This window comes from Aulonocara sp. 'chitande type north' Nkhata Bay, linkage group LG8, assembly GCF_057382095.1.
Source record: "Aulonocara sp. 'chitande type north' Nkhata Bay isolate Kocher_YH1m ecotype deep benthic linkage group LG8, A_spYH_male_GT1.1, whole genome shotgun sequence".
In the NCBI taxonomy this organism is placed as follows: domain Eukaryota; kingdom Metazoa; phylum Chordata; class Actinopteri; order Cichliformes; family Cichlidae; genus Aulonocara; species Aulonocara sp. 'chitande type north' Nkhata Bay.
The window spans coordinates 17,894,105-17,916,277 of record NC_141351.1 but is presented as its reverse complement, the minus strand read 5'-3'; the positions used below and the strand labels follow the sequence as shown (position 1 = coordinate 17,916,277).

General features: G+C 43.0%; 2 protein-coding genes and 4 non-coding genes across 7 annotated transcripts; all 6 read right to left on the bottom strand.

The window, feature by feature from the left end:
- Positions 1-4,515: 4,515 nt before the first annotated feature.
- trnai-uau (transfer RNA isoleucine (anticodon UAU)) lies at positions 4,516-4,609 on the bottom strand. Its single transcript has 2 exons — positions 4,572-4,609; positions 4,516-4,551 (listed from the first exon to the last, which is right to left on the bottom strand). It is a non-coding gene; the product is annotated as a tRNA-Ile (tRNA).
- Positions 4,610-8,573: 3,964 nt separating this feature from the next.
- LOC147323570 (NAD(P)H dehydrogenase [quinone] 1-like) lies at positions 8,574-20,860 on the bottom strand. 2 transcript variants are annotated; one of them, XM_086304007.1, is made up of 6 exons: positions 20,747-20,860; positions 9,574-9,738; positions 9,371-9,501; positions 9,184-9,291; positions 9,007-9,108; positions 8,574-8,930 (listed from the first exon to the last, which is right to left on the bottom strand). In XM_086304007.1, the coding sequence occupies exons 1-6, from the start codon at positions 20,748-20,750 to the stop codon at positions 8,631-8,633; spliced, it is 810 nt and encodes a 269-aa protein (XP_086160133.1). In that variant the 5' UTR covers positions 20,751-20,860; the 3' UTR covers positions 8,574-8,630. The 2 variants fall into 2 exon arrangements, with proteins under 2 accessions (XP_086160133.1, XP_086160132.1); XM_086304006.1 differs by lacking the exon at positions 20,747-20,860 and adding an exon at positions 9,830-9,898.
- trnai-uau (transfer RNA isoleucine (anticodon UAU)) lies at positions 10,566-10,659 on the bottom strand. The gene is made up of 2 exons: positions 10,622-10,659; positions 10,566-10,601 (listed from the first exon to the last, which is right to left on the bottom strand). It is a non-coding gene; the product is annotated as a tRNA-Ile (tRNA).
- trnai-uau (transfer RNA isoleucine (anticodon UAU)) lies at positions 13,244-13,337 on the bottom strand. Its single transcript has 2 exons — positions 13,300-13,337; positions 13,244-13,279 (listed from the first exon to the last, which is right to left on the bottom strand). It is a non-coding gene; the product is annotated as a tRNA-Ile (tRNA).
- On the bottom strand, positions 16,137-17,524 carry LOC147323572 (NAD(P)H dehydrogenase [quinone] 1-like). Its single transcript, XM_086304794.1, has 6 exons — positions 17,426-17,524; positions 17,133-17,297; positions 16,934-17,064; positions 16,747-16,854; positions 16,570-16,671; positions 16,137-16,493 (listed from the first exon to the last, which is right to left on the bottom strand). The coding sequence occupies exons 1-6, from the start codon at positions 17,427-17,429 to the stop codon at positions 16,194-16,196; spliced, it is 810 nt and encodes a 269-aa protein (XP_086160920.1). The 5' UTR covers positions 17,430-17,524; the 3' UTR covers positions 16,137-16,193.
- trnai-uau (transfer RNA isoleucine (anticodon UAU)) lies at positions 18,100-18,193 on the bottom strand. Its single transcript has 2 exons — positions 18,156-18,193; positions 18,100-18,135 (listed from the first exon to the last, which is right to left on the bottom strand). It is a non-coding gene; the product is annotated as a tRNA-Ile (tRNA).
- Positions 20,861-22,173: the final 1,313 nt, after the last annotated feature.

Below are 22,173 nucleotides of genomic sequence, written 5' to 3'. Positions count from 1 at the left end.
GTGCTTCTCAATAGTAAAATATGAAATAAAATTAAATACATATGGGTACGATAATAGAGTAGAAATATATTTCCATACAAAACAAAGCACTAATCAACCTGTGAGTACTATGTTGAAAGAAATATTGCACACCTAGGCCCTATTTCAGGAAGCGGGTTTAGAAAACTCAGAGTAAAAAACGATACTCAGGGTTGAGTAACCCCGAACTGTCCAACTCGGAATATTCGGTTTCAGAAAGGCTGATAACAATTAGTTCAATCAACGCGGAGTTGCTTTAACCCCAAGTTAAGCGCGCGCACGAGGATACATAAAGCCCTGATTAGTGGAGCACAGATTAAGCGAGTCACCATGGAGACGGAGGGAAAGAAGGCGCGGTCAATGTATTTCACAGCGCTTGAGTCCGAAATTCTGATGGCAGCATATGCCGATAACATGCAAATTCCGCGGAAAAAAAGTAACACAGCCTCAGCTGTAAACAAAGGGTGCATGCATGGCAAAACAAAGCCGACAGAGTCAATGCGTGAGTGTTAATTTAAACATTGATCTAGGGATTTCCACCCATTTAACACGTTATTTTATTATATTTTATTTTATTTTTTATTTTATACATTTGATTTTGTGATGTGATTTAAGCGCAGGTGCAACCCAACAGGCCCCAAACGTTCCTGGCAGCAAGTAAAAATGAAATATAAAAATATAGTCCAAACAGGTAAGGTGTAATTGTATCATGGGCCATAGTGCTTGGTCTGTTTGTCCGATGTAAATCAATTGCAGTTAGAGGCTACATTAATTTCCCCTCTGTAAGCACTTATTGAAATTATCTGAGCACATTACAAGTACATATTTGCTTACTCTGTATGCTCAAATGTGACCCGTTATAGCCAACAGAAAAAAAAGCGGAGGCCCGAAAAACAGGTGGAGGTCGTTCACCACCACCACTCACAGAGGCTGAGCAGTTGGCTTCCATATTTGTGATAATGTTGGCAGCATCACATATGATCTTCACAGTGCAGAGAACACAAATTAGCATCCATTACTATAATGAAATAATTTGTTAGTTTGAAATGCTACAGGGAACTATGTATCTGTACATTAATGCTGTGGAAAGACTTCCTGTTCACATAGTCTCCTTCATTTACTGAAGGAGCAATGATTGGAATGTGAGTGCCATCTATACAGCCAATCACGCCTGGGAACCGTGAAAATAAATGTAAAATTTAAGTAGTAGTTCAAGTATCACCACATCATGAATTAAGTTTCGTTCATCCTGCTACCTGCAATTTTGTGGCATCCCTCTTTGATAAATCTTGTGGGTCTATGACCGGGGAACACCACAAACGAGTACAGGAGACGTTTCAGTGCAACTGTAACATTCCTGACTGCCCGACAGACGGTAGCCTTGGAAACGTGCTCAGCGTCACCAATATTATACAGAAAGCTCCCGTTTGCAAAAAACCGAAGTGCAATACAAATAATATGTACAGAACTGAGAGAATGTCCGCGATGTGTCACATGAGCAATATTAGGCCTGAGGATGTTATTCAAATAAATTATAGATTGTGCTGAAAAACGGTAACGTTCACACAGGAAATCATCAGGAAATGATAAAATGTCCGAACGCGCTCTAATCACTCTCCCCCGGCGGAGAGCTCTGCGGAGAATTTGGTCTTCAACATCTACTGGCTCTTCAAGGAAGGGGCATGCCATGTCTGACACTTCCTACAGTCAGGTTTCTGACAAAGAGGCGGAGAAGGTCAGGGTTAGTTGAAGTAAACCTGCTAGGGGGCAGGTTAGCTTCACGGAGTGTGTCGTCATAGTAACTCACTCAGAATTAATCTAAACTCGCTTTGTGAAACCGAAAACCCAGAGTTTTCGTTAACTCAGGGTATACTTACTCAGAGTTTGCACTAAACCGGCTTCCTGAAATAGGGCCCTAGTGTTAAAGTTAGGTAAAATCAACACAGAAATATCAGCTGGAAAAACCCAGTAACACAATAGGTTAAAATGACATACAAATGCAATAAAAGTACAAAGTGTACATCTGATAACTGACTAACTAATCTAAAATGCAAGATCAAATAAATAAGTTTTCAATCGTGTTTTAAAAGATTAAAACAATTCAGACGTGTGAAGTTTAGCTGGAAGATTGTTCCAGAGGTTAGGTGCAGCAATGGCAAAGGCACAATCACCTCTGGTTTTCAGCCGGGACCTAGGTTGCACCAAGAGCATTTGACTCAATGATTGAAGTGCTCTCCTAGGAGTATACAGGCGGAGAGGTTCAGTTAAATAGCAAGGCACAATATTATTTACGATTTTGAATGTAAGAAATAAAATCTTAAAATCAATCCGATATTTGATGGGCAGCCAATGTAGGTCAGCAAGGATCGGGGTAATAGAATCAAACCTTCTAGTACCAGTTAAAAGGCGTGCCGCTGCATTTTGGACAAGTTGTAGTTTATGAAGACGGGCAGATTGGAGGCCCAGGTAAAGGGGGTTGCAGTAGTCTAATCTTGAAGTAACAAATGCATGTGTAAGTTTTTCAAGATCCATCCGTGGTATGTAATGCTTAGCCTTAGAGATTTGTCATATTTGGTAAAAGCTAGACTGTACTACAGAAGACACTTGTTTATCAAGTGTAAAGGAGCTGTCCAAAAGAACGCCTAAGTTACGTACTGTATCAGAGAGGGAGGTAGCAAAGGGCCCAAATATATTGGCTAATTGTCGCCGAGGGATGTGGCTATCAAAGACAATAATTTACGTTTTCTTTTCATTTAGAAAAAGGGAGTTACTCGTTAACCACCCTTTGATCTCCTTCATACAATCAAGAAAGCAGCGTAGTGAAGATGGGGTATCGTCAGTCAGACAAAAATAGATTTGAATATCATCAGCATAAAAATGAAAAGAAATGTTACATTTGTGAGATATAGAGCCCAAGGGAAGCATGTACAATGAGAACAACATAGCCAACTGCCAATAAACCCTATAAGAAGTAGAAGAAGAATTTCTCTCAGGTTTCCCATTTTGTATGGAAACTGGTGGAAGTAACTCTTGAGATTAACCTAAACCTTCAGCCCAGTTTAAACACAACATGAATATATACTTCATATAATCATAATCATCTCAGTTTCACACACATCATTTTCCCATGGTGATTGTTGCCCAACATGACGAACCAATGATTTGCCTTACGCCCTGCGGTCTGAGAACCTTTGGTATAAACTATACATAAGGATATAAAAGGCGGCCTACATGGATGAAGTGAACAATCTGGCATCATGGTGCCAGGACAACTACCTCCACCTGAACATCGGCAAGACCAAGGAGCTGGTGGTGGACTTCAGAAGGAGTCAGCACAGAGACTACAAGCCCATTATCATCAATGGAGCTCCAGTGGAGAGGGTGCAGTCCTTCAAGTATCTTGGTGTCCACATCTCCTCAGACCTGACATGGGCTGCCCACATTCAGGTCCAGACCAAAAAGGCTAGGTGTTAGGTTTTGTATTGTTGATTGTCATTTATGCTTAGAAATATTTACTCATATATGCTTAGAAGTATATAATCATTTGTAGATTGAAAGATTGTCTCATCCTAGGAGGTCTGTAACAACTCTGTGTAGCATGAAGAGGGGAGTGTGAAGGACCAAAAAGCTCTGCAGAGAGTGATCCGTACAGCAGAACGCTGCTGCAGGATTGCTCTCCCCCCGCTTCAGGACACCTACACCAGGAGATGCCGGACTAGAGCAGCGCAGATACTGAAGGACCCGTCCCATCCTGGCAACAAACTGTTCCAACTTCTGCAATCTGGTAGAAGGTTCCGCATCTTCCGGGCAAGGACAGAGAGACTCAAGTGGAGCTTCTATCCCCAAGCCATCCGTGCCCTAAACACACACACCCGCCCTCTCACATCATCTATAATTGACTGAGACAGGACTCTTCCAGACACTAAACCAAGGCACAATGTACATTTCAATTCCTTTAATTTTAAATATGTTTATATTGTCTATCCTGTAAAATAGTCAGATGTCTATTCATATCAGAATTCACCTGCTTGCTGCTACTACTGCACATTCACCCAATGTATATACTATATATATATATATATATATATATATATATATATATATATATATATATAATGTTCTTCCTCTACACCCCCCCCCCCCCCCCCAATTTTTTTGCACATGTCAAGGAGCGTGTCAGGCTACATTTCACTGTGTGTTATACTTGTATAACTATGCATGTGACAAATAAAGAACCTTGAACCTTGAACCTTGAAAAGGTACACACACACACAAACAGCCAAAATTCTCTGACTTTGGAAGAACGTCTATATCAAGGTGGTTAATAGCTCACATTGAAAATAAACAGAAACAAAAAATAGCAGAACAAACACAGAGAGGTATAAGTCTGGATTTCTTAATCTTTATTTTGAATGTTGTTCATTTTAAAGATGTCATAAAGTCTGTTGACATTTTCAGTGAGCTCAGCATTTATCTTTTTCATTAGCTCAAAGTTTATGCTCCAGGTGAGGCTTGAACTCACAACCTTGGCATAGCTCAGCCCAATACTGTCATATAAGTACCGCGCGCTAACCAATTGCGCCACTGGAGCACATGCTCAAAGGTTTTATTCCTTTCTCCCTTCATTCAACTGGTCTAAGGGAAAAAGCAGGAGGACAGAAGCAGCTTAGTCAGTAACTCATAGGACAAACGCTTTACACTACACTATATTGCCACAAATCTCACGCTCGTAGTCTATGTACTATATATAGGATTCATCGATAGATGCATCGTAACAGCAGTCTGGCGAGGGAGGAGCGGCTAGCAGGTCCAGCGGGCATGTGGTGTGGAGGTTAGCCGGATAACTCAGAGCCAGTCAGTTAAACAGACCTTTATTTGACGTTAGCAACATAAGACCATACAAGCCAGGTCCCACGGCTCTACCCTGTCCATACATACATGTGCGGGGATCGGTAGTCGCCGGCGCCAGCCAAGTTACAACGGTAAGGTTTCTCTGAACAGCAACGCGATCAGCATGTAACGGCCACCACTATACTCCCACACCCACTAGCAGGGATGGGTACCGGTATCCGGTGCCATGATGGCACTGGTTCTGACATAAACAGTAGTAACCAGACCGAAAAGCAGTGCACATTTCGGTGCTTTTTTTCGGTGCTTTTTTTTCCTGAGATGTCATACACTTTGGATTCTAGCCAATCATTTTACCTTTGCAAGCGTAGTAGGCGGGCCCAGGTACGTACGTTCTTTTAGAGCAGAGCTACAGATTAAAAATGCCCAAGGCGAAGCGGTCAAAAGTCTGGCTGTACTTCACAGCAAAAGATGCAAACTCAGCAGCCTGCAACAAGTGCTTTAAGCTGATACTGTGCAAAGAAGGTAACACCTCGAATCTGATGAAACACCTGGCGACGTATAACATTTTGTTAAAAGCCGAGAAATGCACCATATTTGATAGCTTGCTGCGAGACCTCACACCGTGCACATCTACTGCGGGTGTGGTGCCTGCTATCGGACCCGGAGCAACATCCCCCAAAAATCCAAAGAGGGGAGTCCTGGCCCGTAGCCCTGCCAGTGTAGCAGAAATGATGACGGATGATGATGGCAGCAGCAGCCGTTCTTCTCTGCGTGAGTAGCTTAATGTTGTTTGTGTGTAATTTACGTTGAGTGGACTAACCACATTATTACATTAATGCATGTAAGGTGAGCTAGCAAACACCGTCGTAGTTACATGCGGCTGTCTTCTTGTTTGATGGCAGACACTCCCTTCACCCTGGCTAAAAAGGCTAAATGACCAAAGAAAAAGTGGAAAACGGCTAAATATGAAAGGTTTTTGGACAAAGTTTGTGTTTTTCTCCATTGTTTAAGCACTGCTTCCAGCCAAGAGTGATACCATATACGCCCTATAGCTGCAGAAAAGTCTAACGTTGTTATCGTTTTACAAAAAAACAGCAGAACATGAGAGGTTTTTGGACAAAGTTTGTGTTCTCCATTCTTTAAGGACCAGTTCAAGCACCAGCACCATTTCAAAAGTACCGGTTTGGTAGTGGTATCAGATAAAACCTAAACGATACCCATCCCTACCCACTAGGGGACTCCCTCAACTACAATAATAGTAGGGCAACACCCCCACCCCCCAGTGGTGCTATAATACAATAAGGGTTGTCACAGCATGCATTAATATATGTGGGGAATCAATTTTTTTTCTATACATCTATGTTACAAATGCTTTTTTTTCCAGTCTGTGCGCATTTGTTTCAGATCATTTCTGTACCCTTTTTTCATATTTCACTTTTATCCTTTAATTTTCGTAGGTTTTAGTGTAGTTTACTAAGAGATATTGAACTAATTGATAAAGAATTCAAGCATGGGGCAACAAAGTCTTTGTATCCCTGTATTCTACCACTATACCATGAACTTCCATTTAGCAAAACTAAATTAAATGAACGAAAGTGTAAGTCTGTGTCGACTTCTTTTCATATAAATGAGCTTTGCCTCAAGTAAAATTTGCTTCTCTGTTATACTATTTCCCAGTAATGTTTTAGAAGCAGTTAACTGTACTATTTGATTGACTTTCACGCATTTAAATGAGCTATTCTGACATCCTTGGCTCTTACTTTTTAAAAAGCAGCTAAGTGAACTACATATAAATGTTATTTAGCCTTCAGTACAGTTAGTGTGCTTCCACTGCAGCAAGAGGTGATTGGCTTCTACAGTTCTTGGTAGTGGAGGAGCACATGACTGGCTAAATCTTGGTTGAATTTGGTACAAAAAAACTATAGCCGCTCACATGATGGATTTGCTTGACCAACCGGTGGCAGGGGAATAGAAATGCTTAAAAGCCTTCAGTACAAATATTAGAAAAAGGACAAACACAATCTTTAAATATTAAACATGCTTTACTCTTCCTGTGCACTGGCATCACAGTCAGCTGATTTCAGTTCATGTGTGGGAGGAGGGAAATGGTGGAAGATCCCACAGTGGCAATAGACATTTTTACCTCACAAAAATGTCAAGAGTGCAATGGTAAACTCAACTGCATCTAGGACAGAAAGAACACATACTGCTGAAAGTGTGATTAAGAAGGAGATTTTAATGCAGGTTGAACACCATCTTGACCCCTTCCAGTTCACCTATAGCGCAGGGAGAGGTGTGGAGGACGCTGTTGTCACACTCCTGCATCTCTTGTATAAGCATCTTGAGTCCCCCCACACCCATGCAAGATTATTATTTGCTGACTTTTCATCTGCATTTAATACAATTCAACCCTTCTTACTTGCTGACAGGCTTTACAATCATTTCAAGCTTGACACTAGTCTGGTCGGCTGGGTGACAGACTTTCTGATCAATAGGTCACAATGTGTTAGGGTGAATCATGTATTTTCTGATGTGCTTTATTCCTCCACTGGATCACCCCACCCAACAGACACATCCTGAAGTTTGCTGACGACACAGTAATCGTCAGTCTTCTAGTGGAGGATGACTCAGGCCATGGACAGGTTGTAAATGATTTTGTGAATTGGTGTGATGAGTCCTTCCTTTCACTTAATGTGTCAAAAACTAAAGACATGATTATTGATTTTAGGAAGTCCTCTTATAGCTCATCACCCACTATCATTAAAACTACCGATATTGGGATCGTTGAGAGTTATAAATATCTAGGTGTGGTACTTGACCATAAACTGTGTTTTGAATCTCATGCTGATGCCACTACTAAAAAAGTTCAACAAAGACTGTTCTTTTTAAAGAAAATGGGATCTTTTAATGTCTCATCTGAGATGTTGTCTTTGTTTTATAGAAGTTTTATCGAATCTGTGATGTCTTTTTTATATTGCTGCCTGGTTTGGTAACCTGACGGTGAAGAATAAGAATCGGTTGGGACTTGTGGTAAAAACTGCTAGCAAAATTTCAGGGCGCTGGCAAGATGGACTTTTGGCCATTTACAATAGAAATGTGCTTAGAAAGGCTCATTCTATTATTAATTGTGTGAACCATCCACTTCACAGTGAATTTAAGTTGTTGCCTTCTGGCCACCGTTTTAGAGTAACTCCGAGGAGGACCAAAAGACTCCAGGTCTCTTTTATCCCTACTGCGTCTTGTCTCCTTAATGGCAAATAATTGTTCTTCAACTTTCTATTATTATTTCATAGTATTGTTCTGTTTATTTTTATCCTCCTGCTAAACTAATTTCCCCTTGTGGGACAAAAAACGAAATTGAAAGCTGCTTTCACGCCAAACCCAGCCAAAGCCTGTAGTATAGGCAGTGAGGCGCAATAGGGCTTGCAGTCACCTGATCTACAGCAGTGGTCAGGTGTCAGTCTTGCTTTCAACCTTGGTGTACGGTCACCCCCCCCCCCCACCTGTGTGTTCTTATTAGAACAGGGATTTGCATTAGCATGTGGAACCATAGCCAGCCCCCCCCCCCATCACATTTAAAGCCATACATGACTGGATCCTATATGGACTAAGAACCATCATTACATTGTGGTAGTATACATCATGTTCTAGAGGGATAACATGTATGAAACCCAAGTGGTGCATTTATAACTCATTGCTCAAAGTTTGAATAAAGCAGGCTTTATTTTAAGATCAAGACATTACATGGACCCACTCCATCATCAGACCCTGGCCTTGGTCTGGCTGTTGGCTGGCAGTGGCTTGCCCATGTGGATCCCCACTGTGAGGCCAGACTCTTTGCTGGCATATTTCTCTTTGACCTCAGGCTTCAGCAGGAAACCCTTCTCCTTGTCAAAGTAGTCCAAGGGAGCAAAGTACACAGTGGCTTCCCCACAGAGGTTTTGCAGTCGTGTGCGCCAGCCCTCCAGCACGTGGCTGCGAGATTCAGGAGAACCAGTAGCAGGATCCCAGAAGATCTGAGGGGCAAAAACCTGGAAGCCACAGTAGTTCAGGATCCCGTTCTGCACACAGGGAGGAGCAGCTGTTACCACATGACAGATCATTTCATGCTTGGCTCCGTTTATAGTGAGACCTCACCTGCAGTGGCCACAGTGTGACATTGATGTCACCATTGATGCCAGTGTCACTGTACACAGATTCAGGACAGTCAGTGGTGAAGGACAGCATGGCTTTCTTGTCCTGTACAGAGAGCAAGGAGTGAGCAAAGAGGGAGAGGACACAGCCTGAACACAGACATGTTGGTGGAGCTCTCACCTTGAAGATCCCCTCACTGTACCGCTTCTCCTGTGCGTAGGCAAAGCCCAACACACGATCCATCCACCCCTTCATGATTGCAGGAACAGATGACCAGTACATGGGGAACTGGGAACACAGGTTTAATGGTCATTTTGATGTTGACACCTGTTAGCTGACCACAAAGACGATTCCAGTCAGACACTACCTGAAAGATGACAAGGTCTGCCTCCTTGAGCTTCTCCTGCTCTTGTTTGATGTCTTCTGCAAGTCTGCCCTCCTCTGATGCCAATTTGATCTCTTTTGCGTAGCAGAAGTTCTCAGCATCCTTCACTCCACCTGCAAATAAAGCTAATGTTTACACCTGAAGTACAATCAAAGCATTGCTATACTTGCAGAATATTTGTATACCAATGATGTCCTCAGTAGTAGCAGCAGCTTTGAACTTCATGGCGTACAGGTCAGACACCTCTACAGTGCAGCCTTGAGCAGTCAAAGATGCCACAGCAGCATCTTTGGCAGCAGCATTGAAGGAGGCAGGGCTCTCATGGGCATACACAATCAGCACTTTCTTGGCTGCAAAACCAAAGAATAAAAAAACAATACATAAAGTTCCATTCAACACACAAAGCTTTCCAGAAGCTTTACCAGGAAGAAAAAGTCTTACCCATTCTCAAAACTGGTGCACAACAGTAAATGCTGCGTTTTCTGTCTAACTGGTATAACAACAGAAAAGGTGCCCATACTGAAGCAAAACACACCTGCTGCTTTTATACACACTTCAAGCACTACTTCACACAGGTGCTGTCAATCAGCAATAAACCTCAAGAGTCAGCCAGCCGGTACTGCAGCATTTTCTCTCAGACCAGTTGGTGGCGGTAATGCTCTATTTTGCTGTTTGCCAACTGCCAATAAACCGTATAAAGAAGTAGAAGAAGAATTTCTCTCAGGTTTCCCATTTTGTATGGAAACTGGTGGAAGTAACTCTGAGATTAACTTAAACCTTCAGCCCAGTTTAAACACAAGATGAATATATACTTCATATAATCATAATCATCTTAGTTTCACACACATCATTTTCTCATGGTGATTGTTGCCCAACTTGGTGAACCAATGATTTGCCTTACGCCCTGCGGTCTGAGGACAAAAAAGGTACACACACACACACACACACACACACACACACACATACTTCCAGAAATCTGACTTTGAAGGAAAACCTATATCTCGATGGTTAATAGCTTGCATTGGTCGACAAAAAAGAAGCAGAACAAACACAGAGAGGTATAATTCTGGGTTTGTTAATCTCTATTTTGAATGTTGCTCATTTTTAAACATGCAATGAAGTCTGTTGGCATTTTCAGTGTGCTCAGCATTTATCCCTTTCATTAGCTCAAAGTTTATGCTCCAGGTGAGGCTTGAACTCACAACCTCAGCATAGCTCAGCCTAATACTGCCATATAAGTACCGCGCGCTAACCGATTGCGCCACTGGAGCACATGCGCAAAGAGTTTATTCCTTTCTCCCTTCATTCAACTGGTCTAAGGGAAAAAACAGGGAGACAGAAACAGCTTAGTCAGTAACTCATAGGACAAACGCTTTACACTATACTATATTGCCACAAATCTCACGCTCGTAGTCTATGTACTATATATAGGATTAATCAATAGATGTATTGTAACAGCAGTCTGGCGAGAGAGGAGCGGTTAGCAGGTCCAGTGGGCATGTGGTGTGGAGGTTAGCCGGATAACTCAGAGCCAGTCAGTTGTCCTTTGTGTCTTCCCTGGGACACTGTTTGCCTTTCCTGGACTGTGCTGTGCACATTGAAGAGAACGGCAAACTCAACATCGAAGTTTACCGGAAGCCCACACACACGGACCAGTACCTCCTCTTTGACTCCCATCACCCTTTGGAACACAGACTTGGAGTAATTAGGACCCTACACCACCGGGCAGAACATGTTCCCTCTAAGCCTGAAGGAAAAAAGAAGGAACACACACATGTAAAGGAAGCACTCAAAATGTGCGGCTATCCTAAATGGGCGTTCTTAAAGTCAGCAAAGAGGCACAGAAAAGAAGACCAGACACCAGCGAGGGAGGATAAGGACAGACGCAACAACATTGTCATCCCCTATGTAGCCGGTGTATCAGAGAAACTCAGGAGAGTTTTCTCCAAGCATGACATCCCGGTGTGTTTCAGACCCAGCAACACGCTCAGACAGAAACTGGTTCACCCAAAAGACAAAACGCCAAAACACAAACTTAACAATGTGGTGTATGCTGTACAGTGCAGCGAGGAATGCTCAGACCTCTACATTGGAGAGACCAAACAGCCACTTCACAAGCGCATGGCACAACACAGAAGAGCCACCTCCACAGGACAAGACTCAGCAGTCCATCTGCATCTTAAGGATAAAGGACACTCTTTCGAGGATGCCAATGTTCACATTTTGGACAGAGAGGACAGATGGTTTGAAAGAGGAGTGAAAGAAGCCATCTATGTCCACTGTGAGCGACCATCTTTGAACAGAGGCGGGGGTTTACGACACCAACTCTCTGCCATCTATAATCCAGTTTTGAGATCCCTTCCCAGACGCCTTAACGCCCACTCACATCCTGGGCCATCTGACCTCAGGAATTCGCATGATAAGGTGGGGCCAGGTTTCACAATGAACACACCCGAAACTCTGGCTGATTGGGACCAACGCCCAGTTTCACACCTTGGCTCAGGCGATTAGAGGATCATCAGGGGGTCCTTTTGTCCCTCTGTGGGGGGTTACTCCCACTAGGTTTACATCTGGGACTCTCCACCATTTGACCTTAGAACTGAAGAAGCTTCTCGGATGAGAGGTGAAACGTCTTCAAGCAACTTAAAGAAGTCCAGACGCTTTTCTTTGCAAGCTCCTTTGACTACAATGACCTGGATGACTGAGAACCTTCACAGACATATTGTATGCTGTAATCGTACTGGGCAATTAGTGATACAAAAAAAACTGTTTTATCCTGTGAATAAAAGTATATGTTTTTGTCAATGTACCATAATAACAGAAGCGAAACGCAATATTGTGTCAGGACAATTTACTATTTATGCACAATAAACAAAGGAGCATAGCGCGACCATTTCTGTTCAGCGCCAGACTTGCTTGTAACCTATATCACCAATTATGTTATGAAAATGACGCATTAACTACAACAGCAGACTGACCTTTGTGTAAATGCTTGGAGCAGACTAACATGTGAGCTGGAGTGTTCTGGGACGTTATATTTGATCTTTGAATGGCTGCAATCCAGGCCACCCGTCGCCTCTTTGTTACTTCGGAAACATGGCTCGAACAATTTCTCTTCAACGACGTAATCCGATAACAACCGATCTCTTTACCCGTCGGCTTCCCGTGGCTGTCATGCGACCAGCTATTGCAGTTAATTATACAACAGCTTCTTGCCATTTTTTGTGTTTCTTTTTATCGCTGTGTGACTGATTTCAATTAAAAGCCTGCGTGCGCTAGTACCTCTTGCCACGAGTTCCCAGAATCCTTTGTGGTTCTACCCCTGAATGACGTCACATTTTCAATCTCTATATAATATGCGTGTTAAATTTTATATTTGGGGTGAAATATCAAGTCTTTTCAAGTAAACCGGTCCAAGTCCAATTCAAGTCCCAGGTCATTGGTGTAAAAGTCCAAGTCAAGTCACAAGTCTTAGAACATTTTTTCAAGTCAAGTCTAAAGTCATAAAATTAATGACTCGAGTCTGACTCGAGTCCAAGTCATGTGACTCGAGTCCACACCTCTGAGTAGGGCAGTGGTGCTATAATACAATAAGGGTTGTCACAGCATGCATTAACACACACACACACATACAGCCAAAAATCTGACTTTGAAGGAAAAACTATATCTTGATGGTTAAAAGCTCACATTGGTCGACAAAAAAGAAGCAGAACAAACAAAGGTACAATTCTGGGTTTCTTAATCTCTATTTTGAATGTTGCTTTTTTTTTTTAAAGATGCTGTAAAGTCTGTTGGCATTTTCAGTGTGCTCAGCATTTATCTGTTCTCATCAGATAAGTATTAGCTCAAAGTTTATGCTCCAGGTGAGGCTTGAACTCACAACCTCGGCATAGCTCAGCCCAATACTGTCATATAAGTACCGCGCACTAACCAATTGCGCCACTGGAGTACATGAGTAACGATTTTATTCCTTTCTCCCTTCATTCAACTGGTCTAATGGAAAAACGAGGGGACAGTAACCACTCGCTCAGTCATTCATAGAAAGAATACTTTACACTATACTATATTGCCACAAATCTCACGCTTGTAGTCTATGTACTATATATAGGATTAATCGATAGATTCATTGTAACAGCAGTCTGGCGAGGAAGGAGCAGCTAGCAGGTCCAGCGGGCATGTGGTGTGGAGGTTAGCCGGTGTTCTGACAAACCATCCTACTTTGGCAAAACGTCCTACCGTAAGTAGTTTATGCACATTTCTGCTGTCACAGAGTAATTCCAGACGTTTCACCTCTCATCCGAAAAGCTTCTTCAGTTCTCTCAACTTACTCGGCGTTGCTTAGCGTGTAATATCAGCCTCGAATCCCGCCGATCGTCATTCATCGAGGAGAAAAGACAGACAGTTAATCCACAGGAACTTCCTGGCTGACGTCAGTCTTTCAGCGTGCCTCTTCTCCCCTCGGTGAATGCCGACTCCAGGGATCCGACATCGAAGGACCAATTAATGATAGGTTTGTAGCTTGAACCTATTCGCTGGAACGTTGAAGACAATATAATTACATATAATTTCAATTATAATTACAAGCAAGACACGAAGTAGGCAAAGTTCTTCATGTTTCTCGTGCACGGGAGAGAACCGGACAAACGCCGTTCCTTCGCTTGACCCCAGTTGCTCTCGTCCGTTCCCCCGTAACACTGCTCTTTTATTGAGGTTACATGAATATGCATAGGTTCATTAACATATGACGTCTACATACACACAAAGAGTACCTTGCCTTTGTGTGTGTGTGTGTGTGTGTGTGAGGTCAAGATGTGACCCCGTGAAGACCCTCCCCAAAGCTGGTGCCAGGAGTCCAGCGGGTCCATCTGAACAAAAGGCTCTTATACTTAAAGAGATATATACGTGTGTTTGCTATGCCATATATCAGCAAGAGAAGATACGACCTCTCCTAGGAGGTGTGTGATCTATGCCAGAACACTCTGTAGAGGAGTGAACGCACTCCCCTCTTCATGCTACACAGAGTTGTTACAGACCTCCTAGGATGAGACAATCTTTCAATCTACAAATGATTATATACTTCTAAGCATATATGAGTAAATATTTCTAAGCATAAATGACAATCAACAATACAAAACCTAACACCTAGCCTTTTTGGTCTGGACCTGAATGTGGGCAGACCATGTCAGGTCTGAGGAGATGTGGACACCAAGATACTTGAAGGACTGCACCCTCTCCACTGGAGCTCCATTGATGATAATGGGCTTGTAGTCTCTGTGCTGACTCCTTCTGAAGTCCACCACCAGCTCCTTGGTCTTGCCGATGTTCAGGTGGAGGTGGTTGTCCTGGCACCGTGATGCCAGATTCTTCACTTCATCCATGTAGGCCGCCTCATCGTTGTTGGAGATGGCACCCAACACCACTGTGTCATCAGCAAACTTCACAATGGTGTTGGAGCCGTGGGTGGCCACACAGTCTGAAGTGTAGAGGGAGTAGAGCAGTGGCGAGAGGACACATCCCTGAGGTGCTCCTGTGTTGATGGTGATGCTGTTAGAGACGCATCTACCCACCCTCACCACCTGAGTTCTGCCAGTGAGGAAGTCCAACACCCATGCACACAGACGGCTGTTAAGTCCCAGATCCCTGAGCTTTGTGAACAGTCTGCAGGGCACTATTGTGTTAAACGCTGAACTGTAATCAACAAACAGCATTCGCACATAGTTACCCTGTTTCTTGTCCACGTGGATGAGAGTGGTGTGTAGGACGTGGGCGATGGCACCTGCTCCTTGTCGTTTCTATCTCTGACTTTACTCTACAAGAGTTTCTGGGTTTTTTTTGCTAGCTCTTCAAATGTTCAATAAAAACATGTATGCTAATTCATAACGAAGAAAGCTTTGTAACTATCCCTACCAGTGAAGACTCATTTCCAGAACCCCCCCATGGTCCGCAGCGCTGTTGTAAAGGTTGTGGAAGTCCCTGTAGTAAGCATGTAAACCTGTGACACAAAAATCACCAAACTCAGACCACCACAGACTGTTTTCCTTCATGGTGATGAAGGAAAAGGGGCATGTAAAAGGGCATTTATTCCCTTCAAGGACCTGAAGCTCCATAAAGCACCCTCTCCAATAGCCAAACCGATCTGTTCTCTCACATGATGGATTTGCTTGACCAACCGGTGGCAGGGGAATAGAAATGCTTAAAAGCCTTCAATACAAATATTAGAAAAAGGACAAACACATGCTTTACTCTTCCTGTGCACTGGCATCACAGTCAGCTGATTTCAGTTCATGTGTGGGAGGAGGGAAATGGTGGAAGATCCCACAGTGGCAATAGACATTTTTACCTCACAAAAATGTCAAGAGTGCAATGGTAAACTCAACTGCATCTAGGACAGAAAGAACACATACTGCTGAAAGTGGGATATTAAAGCTGCGTTCATGCGAAACCCAGCAAAAGCCTGTAGTATAAGCAGTTAGGCGCAATAGGGCTAAAGTAGCAATCGGGTGTCAGGCTTGCTTTCAACCTTGGTGTACGGTCACCCCCCCCCACCTGTGTGTTCTTATTAGAATAGGGATTTGCATTAGCATGTGGAACCATAGCCAGCCCCCCCCCCCCATCACATTTAAAGCCATACATGACTGGATCCTATACGGACTAAGAACCATCATTACATTGTGGTAGTATACATCATGTTCTAGAGGGATAACATGTATGAAACCCAAGTGGTGCATTTATAACTCATTGCTCAAAGTTTGAATAAAGCAGGCTTTATTTTAAGATCAAGACATTACATGGACCCACTCCATTGTCAGACCCCGGCCTTGGTCTGGCTGTTGGCTGGCAGTGGCTTGCCCATGTGGATCCCCACTGTGAGGCCAGACTCTTTGCTGGCATATTTCTCTTTGACCTCAGGCTTCAGCAGGAAACCCTTCTCCTTGTCAAAGTATTCCAAGGGAGCAAAGTACACAGTGGCTTCCCCACAGAGGTTTTGCAGTCGTATGCGCCAGCCCTCCAGCATGGAGCTGCGAGATTCAGGAGAACCAGTAGCAGGATCCCAGAAGACCTGAGGGGCAAAAACCTGGAAGCCACAGTAGTTCAGGATCCCGTTCTGCACACAGGGAGGAGCAGCTGTTACCACATGACAGATCATTTCATGCTTGGCTCTGTTTATAGTGAGACCTCACCTGCAGTGGCCACAGTGTGACATCGATGTCTCCATTGATGCCAGTGTCACTGTACACAGATTCAGGACAGTCAGTGGTGAAGGACAGCATGGCTTTCTTGTCCTGTATAGAGAGCAAGGAGTGAGCAAAGAGGGAGAGGACACAGCCTGAACACAGACATGTTGGTGGAGTTCTCACCTTGAAGAGGCCCTCACTGTACCGCTTCTCCTGTGCGTAGGCAAAGCCCAACACACGATCCATCCACCCCTTCATGATTGCAGGAACAGATGACCAGTACATGGGGAACTGGGAACACAGGTTTAATGGTCATTTTGATGTCAACACCTGTTAGCTGACCACAAAGACACTCCCAGTCAGACACTACCTGAAAGATGACAAGGTCTGCCTCCTTGAGCTTCTCCTGCTCTTTTTTGATGTCTTCTGCAAGTCTGCCCTCCTCTGATGCCAATTTGATCTCCTTTGCGTAGCAGAAGTTCTCAGCATCCTTCACTCCACCTGCAAATAAAGCTAATATTTACAACTGAAGCACAAAGCATTGCTATACCTGCAGAATATTTGTATACCAGTGATGTCCTCAGTAGTAGCAGCAGCTTTGAACTTCATGGCGTACAGGTCAGACACCTCTACAGTGCAGCCTTGAGCAGTCAAAGATGCCACAGCAGCATCTTTGGCAGCAGCATTGAAAGAGGCAGGGCTTTCATGGGCATACACAATCAGCACTTTCTTTGCTACACCCCCCCAAAAAAGAAGTTGTGATAAAATTCCAGTCAGATCACAAACCTTTCACTCTTCTTGTCAAAGATTATCAGCTTTGGCCAAACAGATTTCAGCAATTACCAGGAAGAACAAGGCTTACCCATTCTCAAAACTGGCACACAACCGTAAGCGATGAGTTTTCTGACTAGCTGATGTAGTAACAGAAAAACCACTCATATTGAAGCAACACACACCTGCTGCTTTTATACACACTTTGAGCACTACTTCACACAGGTGCTGTCAATCAGCATTCAGCCTCATGAGTCAGCCAGCTGCTACTGCTGGATTTTTTCTCAGGTTTCCCATTTTGTCTGGCAACTGGTGGGAGTAACTCTGAGATTAACTTAAACCTTCAGCCCAGTTTAAACACAACATGAATATTTACATCACATAATCGTAATCATCTTAGTTTCACACACATCATTTTCTCATGGTGATTGTTGCCCAACTTGGCGAACCAATGATTTGCCTTACGCCCTGCGGTTTGAGAGCCTTTGGTATAAACTATACATAAGAACATAAAAGGCACACACACACACACACACACACACACAGCCAAAATTCTTTAACTTTGGAAGAACGTCTATATCTCGATGTTTAATAGCTCGCATTGAAAATAAACGGAAACAAAAATAACAGAACAAACATACAGAGAGTTTCTTAATCTTTATTTTCAATGTTGTTCATTTTAAAAGATGATATAAAGTCTGTTGGCATTTTCAGTGTGCTCAGCATTTATCTGTTCTCATCAGATAAGTATTAGCTCAAAGTTGATGCTCCAGGTGAGGCTTGAACTCACAACCTCGGCATAGCTCAGCCCAATACTGTCATATAAGTACCGCGCGCTAACCGATTGCACCACTGGAGCACATGCACAATGACTTTATTCCTTTCTCCCTTCATTCAACTGGTCTAATGGAAAAAAGGGACAGTAACCGCTCGCTCAGTCATTCATAGAAAGAATACTTTACACTATACTATATTGCCACAAATCTCACGCTTGTAGTCTATGTACTATATATAGGATTCATGGATAGATCCATGCATTAATATATGTGGGAAATCAGTCTTTTTTTCTATACATCTTACAAATGTTTTTTCAGTCTGTACACGTTTGTTTCAGATCATTTCTGTTTCCTTTTTTCATATTTCCCTTTTATTCTTTAATTTTTGTAGTTTTTAGTGTATTTTACCTAATAGATATGGAACTAATGGATAAAGAATTTAACCATGTGACAATAAAGGCTTTGTATCCCTGTATTTTACCACTGTATCCTGAACTCTTATTTTACAAAACAAATAGATTAAAGAAAACTGAAGTCTGTGTGTACTTCTTTTCATGTAAATGAAATGTGCTTCTCTGTTATACTGTTTTCTAATAACGTGTTAGCAGCAATTAACTATACTAATGGAACTAACTGTACGCATGTCATTGCTATTCTCACTTCCTTGGCTCTAACTTTTTAAACAGTAGCTAAGTGAACGACACAAATGTTGATTAGCTCGCTACCACGGCAAGAAACGACCATCATATCAATACTTGTTTTCAACACTAACCTTTGACAGATTTAATTGCAGTATTGATGCAAGTCAAGCAGAACCTTGGTAGCCATAACAATGAATGATCAAATCCTGGTAGGTGGTTGGCTTCTGTAGTTCTTGGTAGTGGAAAAGCGTATGATTACCCATTTACCAAGAATTAGCCAAAGATACTGATATAATTCATTTCCCACCACAATTCCAGCAGTGGTGCTGCTGGAATAGAGAGACAGTACAGGAAAGCAGCAGTCAAGTGTTCCCAAGTAAACCATTAAGCGGAGAACACCATCACGTTATAGATGGTGTAGTGAGCTGGATGGATCAAGCTGTTACTCAGCAGGATAATGTAGAGAAGCTAACCAAATGCACCATGCATTGCATCAGTTTGTGTGCAGTTCCAAGTTACCATTGCCAGCTCACATTTCTAGCAGGCAACAAAGCCCCAAGCAGCAATTTGGTCAGTGTTGGATAATGACACCAGTCTTGAAAGCCTACAGAGACAGCTTTGTGTATCCTGTTATGTACATGTACCATTTTCTAGATGGCTGAACTGTATGAAACCAAGTGGTGCATTTGAAACTCATTGCTCAAACTGAAGTTCCAATAAAGCAGCTTTTTTTATTGCAGCACACATTTTAAGACATTACATGGACCCACTCCATTGTCAGACCCCGGCCTTGGTCTGGCTGTTGGCTGGCAGTGGCTTGCCCATGTGGATCCCCACTGTGAGGCCAGACTCTTTGCTGGCATATTTCTCTTTGACCTCAGGCTTCAGCAGGAAACCCTTCTCCTTGTCAAAGTAGTCCAAGGGAGCAAAGTACACACTGGCTTCCCCACAGAGGTTTTGCAGTCGTGTGCGCCAGCCCTCCAGCATGGAGCTGCGAGATTCAGGAGAACCAGTAGCAGGATCCCAGAAGATCTGAGGGGCAAAAACCTGGAAGCCACAGTAGTTCAGGATCCCGTTCTGCACACAGGGAGGAGCAGCTGTTACCACATGACAGATCATTTCATGCTTGGCTCTGTTTATAGTGAGACCTCACCTGCAGTGGCCACAGTGTGACATTGATGTCTCCATTGATGCCAGTGTCACTGTACACAGATTCAGGACAGTCAGTGGTGAAGGACAGCATGGCTTTCTTGTCCTGTACAGAGGAAGGAGTGAGCAGAGAGGGAGAGGACACAGCCTGAACACAGACACGTTGGTGGAGCTCTCACCTTGAAGATCCCCTCACTGTACCGCTTCTCCTGTGCGTAGGTAAAGCCCAACACACGATCCATCCACCCCTTCATGATTGCAGGAACATATGACCAGTACATGGGGAACTGGGAACACAGGTTTAATGGTCATTTTGATGTGGATACCTGTCAGCCGACCATACACATTTCCAGTCAGGCACTACCTGAAAGATGACAAGGTCTGCCTCCTTGAGCTTCTCCTGCTCTTTTTTGATGTCTTCTGCAAGTCTGCCCTCCTCTGATGCCAATTTGATCTCCTTTGCGTAGCAGAAGTTCTCAGCATCCTTCACTCCATCTGTGACAAAAATCCAGTGTTTGCATCTGAAGAGCAATCAAAGCATTCCTATACCTGCAGAATATTTATATACCAGTGATGTCCTCAGTAGTAGCAGCAGCTTTGAACTTCATGGCGTACAGGTCAGACACCTCTACAGTGCAGCCTTGAGCAGTCAAGGCTGCCACAGCAGCATCTTTGGCAGCAGCATTGAAGGAGGCAGGGCTCTCATGGGTATACACAATCAGCACTTTCTTGGCTACAAAGCCAAAGAATAAAACAAAACAAAACATAAAGCTCCATTCAGCACAGAAACCTTACACTCCTTTGACCAAACAAGTTGCAGCAATTACCAGGAAGAAAAAGTCTTACCCATTCTCGAAACTGGTGCACAACCGTAAATGATGAGTTTTCTGTCTAACTGGTATAACAACAGAAAATGTGTCCATACTGAAGCAAAATACACCTGCTGCTTTTATACACACTTCGAGCACTACTTCACACAGGTGCTGTCAATCAGCAATAAACCTCAAGAGTCAGCCAGCTGCTACTGCAGCATTTTCTCTCAGACCAGTTGGTGGCGGTAATGCTCTATTTTGCTGTTTGCCAACTGCCAATAAACCGTATAAAGAAGTAGAAGAAGAATTTCTCTCAGGTTTCCCATTTTGTATGGAAACTGGTGGAAGTAACTCTGAGATTAACCTAAACCTTCAGCCCAGTTTAAACACAACATGAATATATACTTCATATAATCATAATCATCTTAGTTTCACACACATTTTCTCATGGTGATTGGTGCCCAACTTGGCGAACCAATGATATGCCTTACGCCCTGCGGTCTGAGGACAAAAAAGGTACACACACACACACATACAGCCAAAAATCTGACTTTGAAGGAAAAACTATATCTTGATGGTTAATAGCTCACATTGGTCAACAAAAAAGAAGCAGAACAAACAAAGAGTGGTACAATTCTGGGTTTCTTAATCTCTATTTTGAATGCTGCTTGTTTTTAAAGATGCAATGAAGTCTGTTGGCATTTTCAGTGTGCTCAGCATTTATCTGTTCTCATCAGATAAGTATTAGCTCAAAGTTTATGCTCCAGGTGAGGCTTGAACTCACAATCTCAGCATAGCTTAGCCCAATGCTTTCATATAAGTACCGCGTGCTAACCGATTGCGCCACTGGAACACATACATAAAGATTTTATTCCTTTCTCCCTTCATTCAACTGGTCTAATGGAAAAAACGAGGGGACAGTAACCACTTGCTCAGTCATTCATAGAAAGAATACTTTACACTATACTATATTGCCACAAATCTCACGCTTGTAGTCTATGTACTATATATAGGATTAATCGATAGATTCATTGTAATAGCAGTCTGGAGCGGAAGGAGCAGCTAGCAGGTCCAGCGGGCATGTGGTGTGGAGGTTAGCCGGTGTTCTGACAAACCATCCTACTTTGGCAAAACATCCTACCGTAAGTAGTTTATGCACATTTCTGCTGTCACAGAGTAATTCCAGCACAAAATTAAGTAGGTATGACAGTTTGCCACTTATGTTTGCCCATCACAGTATGCTTTTAGCTCATATTGATAAAGCCAGGATGGTTTGTCACTTCATTTTACCAGTTAAAGTATGCTTGTAGGTAACATTCACAAAGGTAGCATGGTTTGGCACTTTATTTTACCCGTCAGAGTATGTTTCTAGCTCTTATTAACAAAGGTAGAATGGTTCGCCACTGAATTTTAGCTATTAAAGTATGCTTCTAACTCAGATTAACAAAGATAGGACGATTT

What these genes read in the sequence shown, in the direction of transcription:
- LOC147323572 (XM_086304794.1), bottom strand. An exon ending in CAGACCTTGTCATCTTTCAG is followed by an intron (nt 16,855 to 16,933) that starts GTAGTGTCTGAC and finishes CTGTGTTCCCAG; the next exon opens with TTCCCCATGTACTGGTCATC. An exon ending in TCACACTGTGGCCACTGCAG is followed by an intron (nt 16,494 to 16,569) that starts GTGAGGTCTCAC and finishes CCCTGTGTGCAG; the next exon opens with AACGGGATCCTGAACTACTG.
- LOC147323570 (XM_086304007.1), bottom strand. An exon ending in CAGACCTTGTCATCTTTCAG is followed by an intron (nt 9,292 to 9,370) that starts GTAGTGTCTGAC and finishes CTGTGTTCCCAG; the next exon opens with TTCCCCATGTACTGGTCATC. An exon ending in ACAGTGAGGGGATCTTCAAG is followed by an intron (nt 9,109 to 9,183) that starts GTGAGAGCTCCA and finishes CTCTCTGTACAG; the next exon opens with GACAAGAAAGCCATGCTGTC.